The sequence below is a fragment of the Dasypus novemcinctus genome, chromosome 12, assembly GCF_030445035.2.
Source record: "Dasypus novemcinctus isolate mDasNov1 chromosome 12, mDasNov1.1.hap2, whole genome shotgun sequence".
Lineage (NCBI taxonomy): Eukaryota > Metazoa > Chordata > Mammalia > Cingulata > Dasypodidae > Dasypus > Dasypus novemcinctus.
In genome coordinates, this window is record NC_080684.1 from 22,360,715 (window position 1) to 22,377,765 (window position 17,051).

General features: G+C 48.6%; 2 protein-coding genes across 4 annotated transcripts; one reads left to right on the forward strand and one right to left on the reverse strand.

Annotated features, from left to right (window-relative positions):
- Positions 1-2,262: 2,262 nt before the first annotated feature.
- Positions 2,263-7,951, reverse strand: CDK2 (cyclin dependent kinase 2). Of its 3 annotated transcripts, none has more exons than XM_012528124.4 (8): positions 7,638-7,951; positions 6,853-6,930; positions 6,626-6,746; positions 5,654-5,824; positions 5,082-5,183; positions 4,280-4,423; positions 3,849-3,971; positions 2,263-3,485 (listed from the first exon to the last, which is right to left on the reverse strand). In XM_012528124.4, exons 1-8 carry the CDS (start codon positions 7,751-7,753, stop codon positions 3,381-3,383), a joined length of 960 nt encoding a protein of 319 aa, XP_012383578.2. In that variant the 5' UTR covers positions 7,754-7,951; the 3' UTR covers positions 2,263-3,380. The 3 variants fall into 3 exon arrangements, with proteins under 3 accessions (XP_012383578.2, XP_058164033.1, XP_058164032.1); XM_058308049.2 differs by having other exon boundaries at positions 3,239-3,485; positions 3,768-3,971; XM_058308050.2 differs by lacking the exon at positions 4,280-4,423 and having other exon boundaries at positions 3,768-3,971.
- A 566-nt stretch (positions 7,952-8,517) lies between these two features.
- On the forward strand, positions 8,518-16,964 carry PMEL (premelanosome protein). The gene is made up of 11 exons (XM_004466082.4): positions 8,518-8,768; positions 11,646-11,756; positions 11,903-12,049; positions 12,804-12,938; positions 13,318-13,479; positions 13,722-14,447; positions 15,183-15,299; positions 15,552-15,636; positions 15,747-15,952; positions 16,056-16,143; positions 16,724-16,964. The coding sequence occupies exons 1-11, from the start codon at positions 8,693-8,695 to the stop codon at positions 16,863-16,865; spliced, it is 1,995 nt and encodes a 664-aa protein (XP_004466139.1). The 5' UTR covers positions 8,518-8,692; the 3' UTR covers positions 16,866-16,964.
- The last annotated feature ends 87 nt before the right edge of the window (positions 16,965-17,051 follow it).

Here is a 17,051-nt window from a genome sequence, read left to right on the forward strand (position 1 = left end):
TCCTCTGGAGAAAGGCGGGCCTTTTTTTTTTGGCGCTGTCACCGACGCGTACAGGCAAGGGAACGGGACAGGCGGGGCCCCAAACCTATAAAGAGCGAGAAACTCTGGAGATGGACGAGGTGAGGAGCCATTAAAGAGCGAGCGCCGCGAGGCAGGAGGCGGTACACTGTTGACAGGCATATGTATCAACCAATAAAATCACGACACCCCGTGACCCCGCCTTTGACTCATAAACATCTAATCAGGTGAGTGATGTAGGCGGGTCAAAGTGACACTTTAACCAGTCCTGCGACAATTCGGGCTTGACTGGCAGGCGAGGCGGGGTTAAGAGAAGCCCTAGGAAAGCCGCGGCTGACCTTCGCCCCTCCCCCCTGGCTTGGCGGGGCCTGACTCTAGTGCCCCGCCTTCTGTGACAAATTCGCGGGCGTAAAGGGAAATACCTTCTCTAGGGACCTGGAGCCCGGGAATTTAAGTAACCCTTCCGTCTGTGATTCCTCCTTTCCAGTGGGGCTGCAGAGGACAAGAGTTTTGGGGGTGGCCAGCGGGCGTTGTAAGATACTGTTTTTCGGTCGGGTGAGACAATGGCAACTACGAAAAATGGTAGTTTGGGGAAGCCCTAGCCCCTTCGTAATAATTTTTTCATCTAGACCGTTGGTATTTTCTAAATCGTATGCAAATGTGAACAAAAGCATCTTTAGAAAACGTTGCTGTTGGTGATGTGCCACAAAAGGGAAAAATGGCAAACTTGCTGGAAACGCAACGTTAAGACAAATCCTCATGGATTCCAGCCATATTGCTGCTCCTTAGCCCAGGCTGCAGGGAGATTTATATGCATGTTTATGTGGTATGTGTTTGTTGAGGGTGGAGTAGGAATGCAGGTTTGTGGGAATAGTGAAGAGAGAAATGAAGGGATTTAAAGTCAGACCTTGTCTACATATAATAACATGACTTCGGGAAGCGGTTTGACCTAATATAAGGGGGAAATGGAAAGGAGAAATGAGATTATAAGGCTGTGAGTCTCTAAAAAAGAGTCTGGAGGTTGTCAGAAGGAATACCCCTATGTACAACTGAACAGAGTCTAAGAGACAGATAAGGTAGATACAACCCCAGGTATTGGTTCTTTTGAGGGATAAAGAGACCCACGGGTTCTATGGTCATGGCAGAAGGGGTTCACTGCCATGACAGATGGCCCTTCTTTGGAGCTGGTGTTTCTGTGTGATGGAAATGGACTCAGAGGGGATCTCTTTTCACAAGACTTGCATGCTACTTTATTGGAATTGTAGTTGGTGCTGGGTTTAAGATATATGTAGGGGATTTGAATCTCTGGATTGATAATATGACACCCAGGCCCAGAGCCTCAACAGACTTCAGCTCCTACACGTTGACTTATTGGACTTACTCCACTCAGCTAACATGGAGTTGAAGAAGGTCAACCACCACAACATGGAGCCTAGAGTGTCTACAACTAGAAGCGGGAAGAGTGCATCCAGTACCCATGTGGAATCTAAGCCCTCACTTGACATAGATGTGCAATGGACACAACCAATCCAATGTCCACAGAGAAAATGTGGAATGGGTGTGGGAACGGTAGCCAAGGGGGCTGCTGGGTGTGGGGAACGGGAGGAAGAGATGAGATGTGGAGGCGTTTTCGGGACGTGGAGTTGTCCTGGATAGTGCTTCACGGACAATTATGGGACACTGTAGATCCCCCCAGGGCCCACTGGATGGAACAGTGAGAGAGTCTGGGCTATGATGTGGACCATTGACTATGGGGTGCAGTGATGCTCAGAGATGAACTTACCAGGTGCAATGGATGTATCACAATGATGGGAGAGAGTGTTGCTGTGGGGGGAGTGGGGGGCGGGGGCGGTGGGGTTGAATGGGACCTCATTTTTTTTTAATGTAATTAAAAAAATAATAATAAATAAATATTAAAAAAAATAAAAAATAAAAAAATAAAGTCAGACCTACCCGAATCCTATCCCCTCCTCTGGAGCTCTGCGATTTAATAGCTGTGTGATAAGGAAAGTTACAAAACCTCCTTGAATTTCGGTTTCCCCATCTGTAAAATGGGGACAATAAGACCCACTGTACCCTTCCTCACCACTATTCCACCTGCATCATAGAAGCCAAAATGGGGTGGGGTGTGTAGCACTGCACACAGAGAGATGAGGGAAAGAGGGTCTGAAACCAGTGATCACACATATGCATTCATATTCTCTTTCACTTACACTTCTTCCAGTAAAATAAATAAAGAAAAACTATAAAACCAGGAACATTTTTTTAATGAATTACAAGCTAAATTACAAATAATGTTAATAGCAAGAACACTCAAGAACAAGGGATGGGGAAAGAGACAAAATCATAAAAAGAGAAAAAATATATATATATATTTTTAATATTTGCATTACAAAACCCCAAGGTGCACATGGCAACAAATCCCTCCCACCCCCATCCACAGCGACTTTAAAAACTACTATAACCTGAAATATAAATATAATTGTCCATCCTTCTTTTAAAGAAATGTTTTTTCCCCAATACCCCCTCTCAGTCACAGCCCAGGAAAAGTGTCAGTATTCCACTCCTATGGAAGGGGTGGGGAAGACCTTCATAGGAAGATAGGAGCAGGGATCCCTGGCAATTGAGGAATTAAGAATCCTCAAAGAGAAAAATTCAAACATCTCTTATCTGCCTTTTAAGGTTGCAAGGAAGTGGATCCTGGTGAAACACAATCCCGATCCCAGAGACTGTCAGAAGACTCCCTTGCTCATAGGAAGGGCAGACCAGGCGTTTGGGGGCAAACATTCCTACTGGAGCCCAGACTATTAGGTGAGGCGAAACACTAAAATAAGGGCATAAATTGGTGGGATCTATTTTTTTTAACCTAATTCTTTAAAACAGATGCCATGTTTTTGTTTTGCTTGCTTTTCAAAAGTTTCAACATAGCCCTCTGTTATCAGTTGGCCTTACAAAAATAGTGGTAGCAAAAGTTTTGGGGTCCTGTCACCCCCAAATACTGGAAATAATAATTACTGGGCATTCAGAGATTAGGAATGTCAAACCCAATGTAGGGTGAGGGGGAAGGAGTCTGTCTTTTTTGTTTTTTTGCCATCCCTCCTCGGCAACAATTAAGAGGAGGGAGAGAGTGTGGTAGAGGCTGACTTAAGTGCATGTAATACTGAAACTCTCTTTCATTTTCACCCCTTCCTCCCCTCCACTCCCTCTATTCCCAAAGATGACTAGCCAAGAGGGTAAGGGGTGCCAGGGCAGCCAGACAAGAGTGGAGGGCCCACCTGAGTCCAAAGAGCCCAAAGCCAAGGCAGGTCAAGCCCACACTGGAGAAGAGGGTGAGATCGAGGGTGGGGCCTGAGGGAAGGGCGTCAGAGTCGAAGGTGGGGTACTGGCTTGGTGACATCCTGGAAGAAAGGGTGAGCCAGAGCTGCCTTTGCTGAAATGCGCTTGTTGGGGTCATAGTGCAGCATTTGCTGGAAAAAGAGATACATACTGACTTCAGTGATGTGATAGTGGACCAGGTGGGCAGCAGGTATTCCAAGAAATCAGGAACACAAAATTTCTGCCTTTTACCCAAGACGGAGTTCCCATTTCCCTCCTTCTATGTGGGAAACAGGGTGCCAAGAGGGAAAGAGAAGCAGGAGCTAGGGAACCGTGGGGGCCCAGTCCAGGAGCCCCATTCTTACTTAATTCTGGAAAAAATCCTGCCCTGGGAGAGCAAACGAGAGGAAAGGAGTGCCCGCCCCCACTCTCACCGATAACAAGCTCCGTCCATCTTCATCCAGGGGCGGCACAACTTTGCTAAAATCTTGCCGGGCCCACTTGGGGAAACTCGCCTTATAATCAGGCATAGAAGTAACTCCTGGCCAAGCCACCTCATCCGGAGTTCCCAGAGTCCGAAAGATCCGGAACAGTTGGTCGATCTCAGAGTCTCCAGGGAATAGGGCCCGCCGGGTCACCTGAAAATGAGGAGAAAGGAAAGGCCAAGACCCACGCTGACGTCAGTCAAAACTGCCCCTTGCACAAAGGCGGTTCCCACAGGCCGTGGAAGATCAGCAGGGCCCCATGACTCCCCCATCCCCTCAGGGCCTTTCATGGGGTCAGTCACACAGAGCCTGAGACAATGAAGTCCCTTTATCTGTCTCCTTGCCCCCTCCTTCCTTCCCCCAACCATGGCTTTGCAGATCCCCAAGGCTGGGTGGGGTTGGGAGGGGGTAAATGTCTGGGGTGCCACTGACATGTAGCAAAGGGAGCCCAAGCCACTCACGGGATGTGGGGTAGACACTGCGGTCATGCCCCCTCCTTGTGATGCAGCCACTTCTAGATAGGAGCACAGCGGGCAGAGACTGTGTCTTCCATTTCTTCTGTGTTCCCCACAGCACCTAGCATGGTGCTGGGTACACACTAGGTGCTTAACAAATATTTTTTGATGAATTTAGAGAGGAATATGGGCAGTAAGGTAGTGCACTAGGGGGAAATGTATATTATATATGGGCTAATGGTATCCAAGTCCCCAGTTACAACCCAGATAAAGGACCATAGAACAAATATTGCTGATTTGATTTTAAAACTCAGCCCACTCCACTGCTGTATTAAAGGGATGGGAACTCCCACATAAGGCAGGGCCTCAGTGATTCTTCAATCTGAAAAGCCAGAGGTTGAGGGGGCACATGATCTAAGTCTGCAGTCTAAATGAAGTATGTAGATAAGGTGAAAACACAGTTGGTCTCACCACATTCCTGGCCACCTTCAACAAGATCTACAGACCAAATGAAAGAATTACTAAATGGAATGCATTCTCCCAAAAGCTAAAATAGCTGCAGAAACAATTTAGCTCATATCAGGGATAAAAGACACATACTGGATGGCAAGGCTATTTGAGGATACCCTAACATAGTGGTTGACATCAGGGGCAATAGGCCTATCCTTTTTACTACCACCTGTCTTGGTGCTACTCTAGAAAGACAATCCTAGGATGGAAGGGCCATGGGTCTGGGCCAAGAAACAGTTCTGTTGTCTTTAGATGTGGGTAGCAATGGGCTGGCTGGAACCTAGGCATGCCTGCCTACCATCTCAGCAAAGATGCATCCCAGGCTCCAGATATCCACAGCTGTGGAGTAGTATTTGCATCCCAGGAGGATTTCAGGTGCTCGGTACCACAGGGTCACCACCTGTGGGGCAAAGGTAGGAAGAGGAAGGGTGGTTTGAGGGGCATGGAAATTCCTGCATCTTACTGCTTTCCAAACTCTCAGCCTCTTAACAAGCAGCTTCCTTCCCTCTATCCTTCCCCTTGCTCTGATTTCCCCTAAGTAAGCTGACTACACAGAACTTCTAAGCCCAGAGTAAGCCTAGCCCATGGCTCTAGGAACCATATTTTCTGAACTCCAGGAACCTAGCTGGAAAACATGAGAAAAATGGTCATAATCTTTATGGTATCTCATCCAGCTGCCCTGGCTTATCTTTCTAAGTATAGTTAACTCCACAAAGGAATTCTGTGCATACTCTAAGACCACTTAGCGTGTCAGAGATTATTTCCATCTATCCAGAGGAAAACTGCTTGCAAGATAGTTTAGTAATTTTGTGAATGCCCTTGTTAACATCTTAGGGGAAGCTCAGACAAGAAAACGGTACAGGGACTCACCTCATGGGTATAAGTACGAACAGGAACTCCAAAGGCTCTGGCGAGTCCAAAGTCTGCTAGCTTGATAGACCCCTCCGCGTTGATAAGCAGATTCTGAGGTTTGAGGTCTCGGTGCAGGACCCGATGAGAATGGCAGAAAGCTAGGCCCTGAAGCAGCTGGAACAGATAGCTCTGGAAAGGGAGGAAGGACAATGTTTCATCACAGAGAGCAGATTACTGTCTGCTCTGTGCCCCTGAAGCTCTATTAAAGCCCTTACTATGTTGGTTATAATTACATGCTTGCAAGCTATGTTGGACTATTGGACTAGCAGCTCAGTGAGAATAAAGACTAGGTTTTATTGAATTTTACATCCCTTTTCCATATCCTGTGCCTAGCACATTGAAGGTGTTCAACAAATGTGCACTGATTAATATTTGTTGATTGACTGAAAGTAGCTCAGGAAATGAAGAATCAGCCTTAAACAACTGAGACTCCAAGCAGGTGGAAGGGCTTTATGAAGGAACCTATAAAGTGTCTTCAAATCTCATTTAACTGAGTTTCATCTGACCTCCCACCTGAACAGCTAAGTTGACTCACTAAAGTATTGCAGGAATTCTTAACCTTTTTTGTTCAATGGACTGCTTTGCCAGTTAGGTGAAATCCACAGACCCCTTACTAAGTTCACACTATACTGCGTATTATTTAATAAATATCTCACACCCACACCAATGCGTCCCCACAAGAATAATGCTTTTTTTGAATTTCAATTCAAGCTCGTGGACCCCTGGTTAAGAACCCCTGCTAAAGTTTCTACTTCTTTGATTCTCCTGCCCAGCGCGATGATTAATGAGCATAATGAGCAGTGAAAGAGCCACAAAAGAATGGTGTGTGTGAGTGTGTGCATGTATGTAGGGGACAGACGGCCTGGTAAGGAATCAAGATCACACATCATCACCTAGCCTGAACCGCTTGCCTCCCTTGAGAAGGGTTACCTTGATGAGGGGAAGAGGAATGCCAGTGAGAGCAGAGGCATCCATGAATTTCTTCAGATCCTGGTGCAGAAACTCAAAAACTAGGTAGAGTTTGTTTTCAGTGTGGATGACATCAAGCAGCCTAGGGAAGAGAGGTCCAGAATGGGGTGAGGGAGAGAAATGCCCAGACTACACAGACAAAACTCATTCTCCTTTACCATCAGACCACCACCCAGATACAGACTTACTTGACAATATTAGGGTGGTTAAGCTCCTTAAGCAGAGAGATCTCTCGGATGGCAGTACTGGGTACACCCTCTGTCTCACTTGGAGGAGTTGGGAGAGCAGAGATGGGAATTTGGTTACAAATATGCTTTTCCCCCCAGCCCAGTCATTCCTTTCCCCCAAGGAGGCACCACCCTAGAATCCCCAAGAAAATGATAAAAGAGAAAGGGTGCTGTAGGAGCTAATTCCTGGGTGGAACAGGGAGTGGTTTTTGGACACACTAAGGTCATCATTTCCTCTTCCCAGAGGTAGGTAAGTAGGCCTCCAGTGAAGGCGAGGCTGAGAAGGTAACAGAAAAAAACGTGGTAGGAGCGCACAGCCTCCCCAGATAGGCCAGTGAGGTTCAACTGCCATTCTCTTGAAAGTGGGAGAGAATTCTAAGAGGAGGGTGGAGTTGGGGCAGAAAGGACGGCTCTTCGTTCAGAAAGATATTCTTCACCGGTTCCCACAAAACCCAACTCCACGGGACCCCATCCCAGAGGCCTCCTTTCTCTTCCCGAGTCTCTGCGTATTTGGGGCATCATCCGGCCCAGTTCGGGGAGGAAGTTTTCCGTGGATTCCACACCACCCTATACTCTCCACTGGGAAACCCTCTAGTCAGTCCCCCAGGCCACCTCCCCACTTCAAAACTCCTTCCTACTGCCTTCCGGTCCCTGGACCGCGGCGGCCGGTGGGGGTGGGAGGAGGGGGAGGGGGATCTTGCAAGGGAGCTTTCCACTTAGGAGTCCCGGGTGGAGAGGTCACTCACGTGTCCAGGCGGATTTTCTTAAGCGCCACCACCTCTCCCGTCAACTTGTTTCTGGCTTTGTACACAACCCCGTACGTGCCCTCTCCGATCTTTTCCACCTTTTGGAAGTTCTCCATGAAGTGCTGAGTGGGTCAGCCAGGCCCTGGAGCGGGGGCCTGGGAACCCTGCGGAAAGCGGGCGCAAACTCTGGAGGGGCGCGGAGGGGGAAACAGGGCCGGCACCGCGGCCCCAGGTCAGGATGGAACGCAGGGTAACTCTTGTCAACTTGTCCAACTTGAAACAATGTTGCGGGCTCCCGCAGTTCCCGACTGCCACCAGAAGCCCCGCCCCTCCTTCCCGCGTTTCCCTGGCCCCGCCCCCGGCCCTCTCTATTGGTCGACGTCAGAGGGGGCGGGGAGACCCGAGCGCCCCTCGCCCCTCGCCGCGCACGGCCCCGCCCCGCGCAAGTTTGGTGCGCGGGGGTATTAAGTAGCAGGCTTGGGGGCGCGGCTGGTCGCCTTTTTCCAAGTACTGATTTGGCCTCGCGTTTCCTCCCGTAGGGATTCCCTGATCTCTAACACCGTTTTCCCCACCCCAGGGGGAAATGTCTCCACCTACAATTAAATTCCTGCTGGCCTCCTTTGCAAAGCAGGAAGCCCGGGATCTCACCTGGGCCTTGGAGGAGTCGTTGCCACAGCCTCTCAGCCTACCCCGATGCTGGTTTTCGATGCGGGGTCTTTTAGAGAGGCTCCTTGACTGACGCAAACGATTGATTCCCTCTCCCGTGATGAATTGTGTGTGTTGTGTAACCTGCCTTTTAGTCAACTCTTTCGCGAGGGATGGAGTGTGTCAAGATGAGAGTGACCTAGTGAAATCCGAAATTGCCATTGGGTAGCGGGGTGGAAAGGGGTGCCTAGGGGCCCCAGGACCCGTCTCAGTTTCGCCTCTCTCGGGTCCTCCCGCCCCTCCCAGACCTTGCCTGGAGGGAGAGGAGGAAGGGCTATGTAAATGAGCTCCCCGTTCTTATAGACGGTCTTTCCCAGGCCCTGGCACCTTTGGTTCCTGGGGGGAAGAGGATGGATCTGTTGCTGAGGAGGTGCCTTCTGCAAGTGACTGTGATAGGTGCCCTGCTGGCTGCAGGGTTCACAGAAGGTTAGTGCGGGGGAGCATGGACATGGGCCGGTGTGAATTTGGGGTTCAACTCCTGATGCGTTTTTTTCCCTCCTAATGGGAGATACTAGCTAACCCAGACAATGCTTAGGGTTTCTCCCACCTATTTGATTTACTAAGCTTCACGTAGAAATTTGGGATTGAGTTTGAAAATAATCCCATCTGCTTGGAAGGGCAGATAGTGGGTCTCTGTAATCCAAGTTCTGAGGCCCTCTGGGCAGTGAGTTGGAGCAGGAGCTCCAAAAGGGTGAAACGAGTGGGAGACGCATCTAGGTAATGTCTTAGGCACTTGAGGTGCAGGGTTTTCTGCGGAGAGTAAAGAATGTGGAATTGGCTAAGAAGATACCACCTTCCCCGCCCCTTTGGGGTGGGGAGAATATAGCCCAGGCCTTTTGTTCTGGATCTGGGAGAGACAGGCCTAGGGGTTTCAGCTGAGCATCACATGAAAGGGCTCTAGGGGATTGGCGCCTTGTGACAGGAGGAAGGGGAGGGGTGTGGGTGGTAAGAGGGTCTGGAATGTCCCTGTTGTCCTGAGGAGGGTGCTTAGGAGTGGAGAAAAACTGGGGCATCTTATGACTTTTCTTGCTCTAGTGGTGGGATGCTCAATGAGATGATTCTAGATTCTCCCCCAGCAGAATAAACTGGGTTTCCAATTACCCATTAGAAAAGGGCTAGGGATGGTTTCTTCCATGCTGAAATATATACATCATAATTCAGCCACCTATCCCCCTCCTTAGATCCTTGCTTTCATAGATTTCTAGAAAGTCATACTTGATCTGACCTCCCTCATTACTGCAGCAGTATCAAATCCTTTTCTTTTACAATATTCCCCAATGTATTCTCTTTTGGAAACATACTGTTCAAACCCACGCACCTGAGGTTCTTAAAAGATTGTGCTTATGTTTTGGATCCTGATTTTAAGAATCATAAAAATAAAAATGTATACCTCAGTGCTTTTGGTGGTGGATGAAGGTTGTGGTTAATAGGACAAATACAAGAAGGTTCCTCTATTACAAGGTGTTAAGAATATGGTGATACATGGAAAAAACACAAGAAATGTAATTTAGAGACTATAGTTAACAGTAATATTGCAATATTTTTACAGAAATGGCAAAGAAGGTCAATGCTAAGGGTCAACAATGGGAGGTATAAGAGTATGGGATCTTTATTTTCAGAGTAATAACAACATTCTAAAAATGACTGAGGAAAACGGACTTTGGCCCAGTGGTTAGGGCTTCCGTCTACCACATGGGAGGTCCGCGGTTCAAGCCCCGGGCCTCCTTGACCCGTGTGGAGCTGGCCCATGCGCAGTGCTGATGCGCGCAAGGAGTGCCGGCCGGGCAGGGGTGCCCCCCCCCCCCCGCATAGGGGAGCCCCACGGGCAAGGAGTGCGCCCATAAGGAGAGCTGCCCACCGCGAAGGAGGGAGCAGCCTGCCGAGGAATGGCGCCGCCCACACTTCCTGTGCCGCTGACGACAACAGAAGCGGACAAAGAAACAAGACGCAGCAAAAGACACAGAAAACAGACAACCAGGGGAGGGGAATTAAATAAATAAAAATAAATCTTTAAAAAAATAAAAATAAAAATGACTGAGGTGATGACAGCACAATTCTGAGATGAAACTGAGAGCCGCTGGGTGTACACTTTGGATGGACTGTATAAGGCAGGTGATTGTGTAACACGGTGGACCCTGTGGTGGATGATGGACTATGGTTCATAGTACAAATATGAGAATGTTCTCTCATGAACTATAACAAATACACAATACTAATACATGGTGTTAATAATAGGATGGTTTGTGGGGAAAATACACCTAAAAATATGCTATGGACTATAGATAGCAATTTAAAAAATCATGAAAAGACATTTTTAGATAGTAATGAAAAATTTTTATGGATTGGGTTTGATAAGGTTGTTTAGCGTGAAATGACACTATGCTGATGAAAGAAAACATTTGCACTTTTACAGATACATACTGAATCTGTAGGGCTGAAATAATGAGATGTCTGGAATTTGCTTCTAAATACTTTAGCCAAAAGGAAAAGAAAAGAAACAGATAGATAAAACAAATGTGGGAAAAAGTTGATAGTTGTTGGATCTTGGTGATGGCATATGGAAGTTCATTATATCCCCTTTTCTCAGCCCTTTCACTTGGTCAGTTACAATAAATTTCTGTGTACTCTGTCTCCACCCCAACCTCTGCCTGCTACTGATACATCTTCCTCACCGCTTGCCAGAGTGATCTAAGACAAATGTGATCATGGTCAAAATCCTTCTGAAGGGTGAATTTTATGGTGTGTGAAATTTTTTTAAAAACCACGAACCTTCTGAGGTGGACTTGCTTACAGGATAAAGGCCACAGTCCTTAGCCTGCTCAAAGCCTCCAACCCACCTCCTCAGCCTCATTTCTCACTGTGTGCATCAACCATGTTGTCAGTCCGCCAGCATGCTTCCATGCCTCTGCTCATGCTGGTCCCACTGTCTGGAAAGCTTAATCCTACAGGCCAAATGCCAACTCCTCATTGAATCCTTTCCCAAACTGCCCAGTTAATCTCTTTAGTCTGTCATTTCATTGCACTTCATGCATGTCTGCTATGGCACATATTAAACAGTGCCTTGAATTATAGTTATTTAGGTACATGTCTATTTACTATACGTCACCTTGAGTCCCTTCAGGGCCATGTCTTATTCATTTCTTAAGTCCTTTTGTCTAGCACAGTGCCTGGTACGTGGTGGGTATTCAGTAAAATAAAATGCATTTTGAATGTGAGAATGAGTGGAATGACATGGGATAGAATGTTATTCCCTGAGAAGGAGCTGCGTGAGGACCTGGGGGTCCTCATGGTAACTCCTCTTAGGAACTAGAGACCAGGACTGGCCTGCTGTCTCAAGGCAGCTCAGAACTAAAGCCTGGAATAGGCAGCTCTATCCAGAATGGAGAGAAGTCCAAGGACCGGACTGCTGGAGAGGTAAGAACTGGCAGCCTGGGGGGAGGGCAATGTGGAAATGGGATAAGGAGAGGAACTGCACTGAATGTAGTTTGGGTGTGTAGAAGGGAAAAGGGTATGGGGAGGGGCAGCTGAGGAGTCCCATCTAAGGCAGCTTCTCTACGCAGGTGGTCAAGTGTCCCTGAAGGTTAGTAATGATGGGCCCACTCTGGTCGGGGCAAATGCCTCCTTCTCTGTTACCCTGCACTTCCCTGAAAGCCAAAAGGTGCTGCCGGATGGGCAGGTCATCTGGACCAGCAATGTGACCATCAATGGTAAGTACCTCTCTATTCTGGGCCCATGTTTAGGTCTTAGATTCCCTGATTTCCCCCAGTGCCTCGGGGAATGCCCCCCCCCCTTTTTTTTTATTTTACAAATTACATATGTAATAATTATCCATTTTAGTAAAATTAGAAAATGTAGTGAAAGCAAAAAGAAAATAAAATTACAGTCCCCAAATTGGGGGACAGTAGAATCCAGCAGACCTAGAAGTTGGACAGATCTAGACTTAAACGTATGTGACCTTGGGCAAGTTACTCTATTCTTTGGTGTCTTTATTCCCTTATCTGTAGAATGGGGACGAGACTGACCTTGAAAGGTTGTTGTAAGGATTAAAGTGTGATAATATATTATATATATATGTGATAATATATAATATATATGTGGTAAGATATATATCACATATATATGTGATAATTTATAGTGCCTGTCCTAGCCTACAGTAAAAGCTCAATAAATGTTAGCTGGTGTTATTATTTTTGTTTTTATTTCACTAGCTAGAGGAAACTAAACAGTTTGACTTATAGCTTTCAATCTCTTTCCCAAGCAAGTACATACATATGAATCTGTAATTCGTAGTTTGTATTCACACCCCCTCCACTACTAGCCACAATGGATTATACCATAGGGGATGTACTTTCTAGCTAAGGACTACCCTAGAACCCTTCTCTGGGCCCCTGGGAGCCATTTTAGGGGTTTTGGTATATGGCAAGGAATGCCAGAGTTTGAGGATGACTTCTTATCTCTTAGGGAGCCAGGTATGGGGAGGACAACCAGTGTATCCCCAGGACCTTGATGACGCCTGCATCTTCCCTGATGGTGGACCCTGCCCATCTGGCCCTTGGTCTCAGAGGAGAAGTTTTGTTTATGTCTGGAAGACTGGGGGTGAGGGACTCCCTTCTCTGGCCTACCACCCACACTTGGATTCACCTCTTCCTGTGTGATCCCTTTTCTTTTCTTGGCCCCACCCTTAACCTCTGTAACTTCCCCTAATCTTCATTTCCTCCTTGTCTTCTTCCTCTTCTGTAGCACAGCTCTAACATAGTTCTTTCTGGGAGCCCTTCCCCGGTTGTAGTCTCACCTCATGAAACCCTCACTAGGACTCCTTACTGGCCCCCCATGTCACAGCCTTCCAAGCACCCTCTGAAGTAGCCATGCTTAACCCACCTCTGAACTCCCTTTGTGTCCCTTCTCTAGCCTGGCCCCGCATTCCTCTTTGACCAGTAACCCACCCTATCCCTTCTTTTCTTTCCCAAAACTTCAGGCCAATACTGGCAAGTTCTGGGAGGCCCAGTGTCTGGGCTGAGCATTGAGACAGCCCGGACAATGCTGGGCACACACACCATGGAAGTGACTGTCTACCACCGCCGGGGGTCCCGCAGCTATGTGCCCCTCACCCGCTCCCACTCAGACTTCACTATCACTGGTAAGGGCTTAGGAAAGGCTGAGGCCAGTCTTAGAGCAGGAAAAGGTAGGGAGGCTTGTCTGGGCTGGAAAGGGGAAATGGGGTACAATTTTAAAGGGGCAGAGCCAGGAAGAGTTGGGCAGAGGACTGTGGGTTTGGAGCCAGTGAAAGGCTAGCCCGTCGCTTGGCACTGGAAGGTGTGGTTGTGAAAGGAAAAGCTGTGGTCCAGGACGCGTTCTCACCTTTTCTGACTCCAATCCCAGACCAGGTACCCTTCTCTGTGAGTGTGTCCCAGCTGCAGGCCTTGGATGGAGGAAACAAGCACTTCCTAAGAAATCAGCCTCTGACTTTTACCCTCCAGCTCCATGACCCCAGTGGCTATTTGGCTGGGGCTGACCTTTCTTACACCTGGGACTTCGGAGACAGAAGTGGCACCCTGATTTCTAGAGCACTTGTGGTCACCCACAGTTACCTGGAATCTGGCCCAGTCACTGTCCAGGTAGTGCTACAGGCTGTCATTCCTCTCACCTCCTGTGGCTCCTCCCCAGTTCCAGGCACCACAAATGGGTACATGTCAACTGAAGAGGCCTCTAGCACCACAGCTGGGCAAGTGCCTACTGAAGAAGTGGTAGGTACTACACCTGGTCAGGTGCCAACTGCAGGGCCCTCTGGAACCACAGCTGTGCAGGTGCCAACCACAAAGGTCATAGGTACTACACCTGTGCCGATGCCAACAGCAGAGGGCCCAAATGCTACTACACCTGGGCAGGTTCCAACAGCAGAGAGCATGGGTACCACTTTACCTGGGCAGATGCCAGCCTCGGAGGTCAGTACTACACCTGTAGAGATGTCAACTGCAGAGCTCTCTGGAACCACAGCTGCAGAGGTAACAACTAGAGAGTTGGTGGAGACTACAGCTGGAGACGTACCCAGCCCTGAGCCTGAGGGGCCAGATGCCAGCTCATTCATGCCTACGGAGGGTGTTACAGGTAAGAAGGCCAGTGTGAACAAGATTCATTGAGGTGGGGCATTTGTCACTATTCTAGAGAGCTGAGTTGTACCCAGAACCTGGACATTACCCAGTCCTTTTGCTTAGTCCCCTCAGAGCCCTCACTGACTCCAAAGTCCTCAAAACCCTCTAAATGACTTGGAATTTATCTGGAGTTCAGAAAACCAGGGTCTTAACCCCAGGCCACAGGGACAGAGCTTGTTCCTTCTCTACCCTTGAGAACTGTTGGGAAGGCCAAGGAACAGGTCGTGATCATTTACCTAATATTTATATCTCATTTTCCATTCAAGCAGAAATGCTCAAAAGTCTTTCCCATATATTCTGATACCCTGCTCTTCCCACTTCCTACCCCTGGATTCCCATCCCAAAGCAAGTCAGGCTGAAATTATGGTAGGAACACTGAAGAGGCAAGAATGAGATAGTGACACTTAAATGAAATTAGCCCTATGTGAAAGTGTGTGGCACACTGTGGGTGTGATAAACATTTGGGGCTTTTTAAAACTCCAACTCTACTACTAACTATGTAACTCAGGCAGTCGTTTCCTTGGGTGTTTCTTTAGCTATAAAATGAGATTTCCCAGGTCTTGTCTGATTCCAAGTGAGTGACTCTTGGATCCAGTAGCTCCGGCTCTACCTGGACAAGTGCTTGCTTGGCTTCTGCCTCGAGGCGAGTTCTTTGTCTCTTGACCTAACCTCCTCACTCCTCTCCTGCCAGGTTCCCAGAGCCCCCTCCTTGATGGCACAGCTGCCTTAATCCTGGTGAAGCGACAAGTACCCCTGGATTGTGTTCTGTATAGATATGGCTCCTTTGCCCTCACCCTGGACATTGTCCGTGAGTCTTGCTTATTTGGGGGGCTGAGGGAAGGTGGCATATGCTGGCTTAGGACTGACCCATGGTGGTGTACCTTGGGAGGATTACTCACCTGGAGAGGAGGAATACTCAGATGCCAAGGGCCTTATTTGAAGGCACTGGGATGGGATTGAAGGAGCAATCCTGGGCTTTCCTATCTATGGTATGCTTGGTATACCAGCCACTGTGAGGCTGGGGTTCCTCCACCAGCCTCACAGTTTTGCAACTCTGCAGAGGGTATTGAGAGTGCCGAGATTCTGCAGGCTGTGCCGTCCAGTGAGGGGGATGCATTTGAGCTGACTGTGTCCTGCCAAGGCGGGTGAGTGTCCTGTTGGTTGCCCTAGGAACTCCTGAGTTGACCATCACCCTGCTCTCTGGTGCTCAGTGTCCCTTCCCAGAGCCCCTGATAAAGGCTGACCTCTCCCCCAGGCTCCCCAAGCAAGCCTGTATGGACATCTCATCACCAGGGTGCCAGCCCCCTGCCCAGAGGCTGTGCCAGCCTGTGCCACCCAGCCCAACCTGCCAGCTGGTTCTGCACCAAATACTGGAGGGAGGCTCGGGGATCTACTGCCTTAATGTGTCTTTGGCTGATGCCAACAGCCTGGCAATGGTCAGCACCCAGCTTGTCATGCCTGGTGGGTACATGGACAAGAACTGGGATGAAGAAGGGGAGAGGGCAGAGGCCAGCTGGCAGGGAGCAGAGGCTGACTGAAGCAGTGCCTGCGATTCTGCTCACAGGTCAAGATGCAGGCCTTGGGCAGGCTCCCCTGCTTGTGGGCCTCTTGCTGGTGCTGATGGCTGTGGTGCTTGCATCTCTGATATATAGGTGAGGACTCATCGTCCAGCTCAGACCCCCTTATTACCATCACCCATTCATCCTCTGGGGTAGGAAACACCACCACTCCCTTTGAGGAAGCATGATGTCCCAGAAAGGGTCTGGGCTTAGAAGTTCAACAGGCCTGGGCTGTAGTCCTGCTTGTAGGACCTTGGGCAAGTAGCTTAACCTCTCTGAGCCTGTTTCCTGTTCTGAAAATTAGGAAAGCTACTATCTGCCATTTGGTGCTTTTGTGAGGGTTAGAAACAATGTGGGTAAAGCACCTGGCTTGGAAGCAAGAGTGCAATACGTGATGATGTTGAATACGTGGGGAGATTGGAAGAACTAAGGTTCTCCATCTGAAAGAAGGGCAAGTCACTAGCCGTGGGTGCTGAAGATCTTCAAAGTAGAGAAGCTTACAGGGGGATGGACAGAGACCAGAGAAGATGAGCCCTGGAGGTGAGAAAGGGAGGGACCTGGAATTGGGGCCAAGTAGACCTTGAATGCAGGTGTGTCCCCTTCTTTGGAGAAGGGTGGACTGGCTGCCCGTGTCTACTACTAACCACTTTCTCCTCTTTTCACACAATATTAGGCGCAGGCTTATGAAGCAGGACTCAGCTGTCTCCCTTCCCCAGCTGTCACAGGGTACTACCCTCTGGCTGCGCCTGCCCCGGATCTTCCACCCTTGCCCTATCGGTGAGAGCAGCCCCCTCCTCAGTGGGCAGCAGGTCTGAGAACTCTTGTGAGATGCTATGATTTACCTGGGATAGGCATCTCCTATCCTTTCTCCAGGCTTCCCTTGGAGAGTACCATTACCTGAATTAAATACTCAGAACCTGATGCTGTTTCTGCTTGCTTCTTGGAAGAATCTATGTCAATTAAGGAGTGAGGGGAAGGAGGTGTACCACTTATCAGCAGAT

Coding starts and splice junctions, on each gene's coding strand:
- PMEL (XM_004466082.4), top strand. CDS start 8,693: ATGGATCTGTTGCTGAGGAGGTGCCTTCTGCAAGTGACTGTGATAGGT. Junction 15,637..15,746: donor ACTGTGTCCTGCCAAGGCGG/GTGAGTGTCCTG, acceptor CCTCTCCCCCAG/GCTCCCCAAGCAAGCCTGTA. Junction 15,953..16,055: donor CACCCAGCTTGTCATGCCTG/GTGGGTACATGG, acceptor TTCTGCTCACAG/GTCAAGATGCAGGCCTTGGG.
- CDK2 (XM_058308049.2), bottom strand. CDS start 7,753: ATGGAGAACTTCCAAAAGGTGGAAAAGATCGGAGAGGGCACGTACGGG. Junction 5,825..6,625: donor TTCCTCTTCCCCTCATCAAG/GTAACCCTTCTC, acceptor CTCCCTTTCCAG/AGCTATCTGTTCCAGCTGCT. Junction 3,972..4,279: donor CAGTGTCTACCCCACATCCC/GTGAGTGGCTTG, acceptor CCTCATTTTCAG/GTGACCCGGCGGGCCCTATT.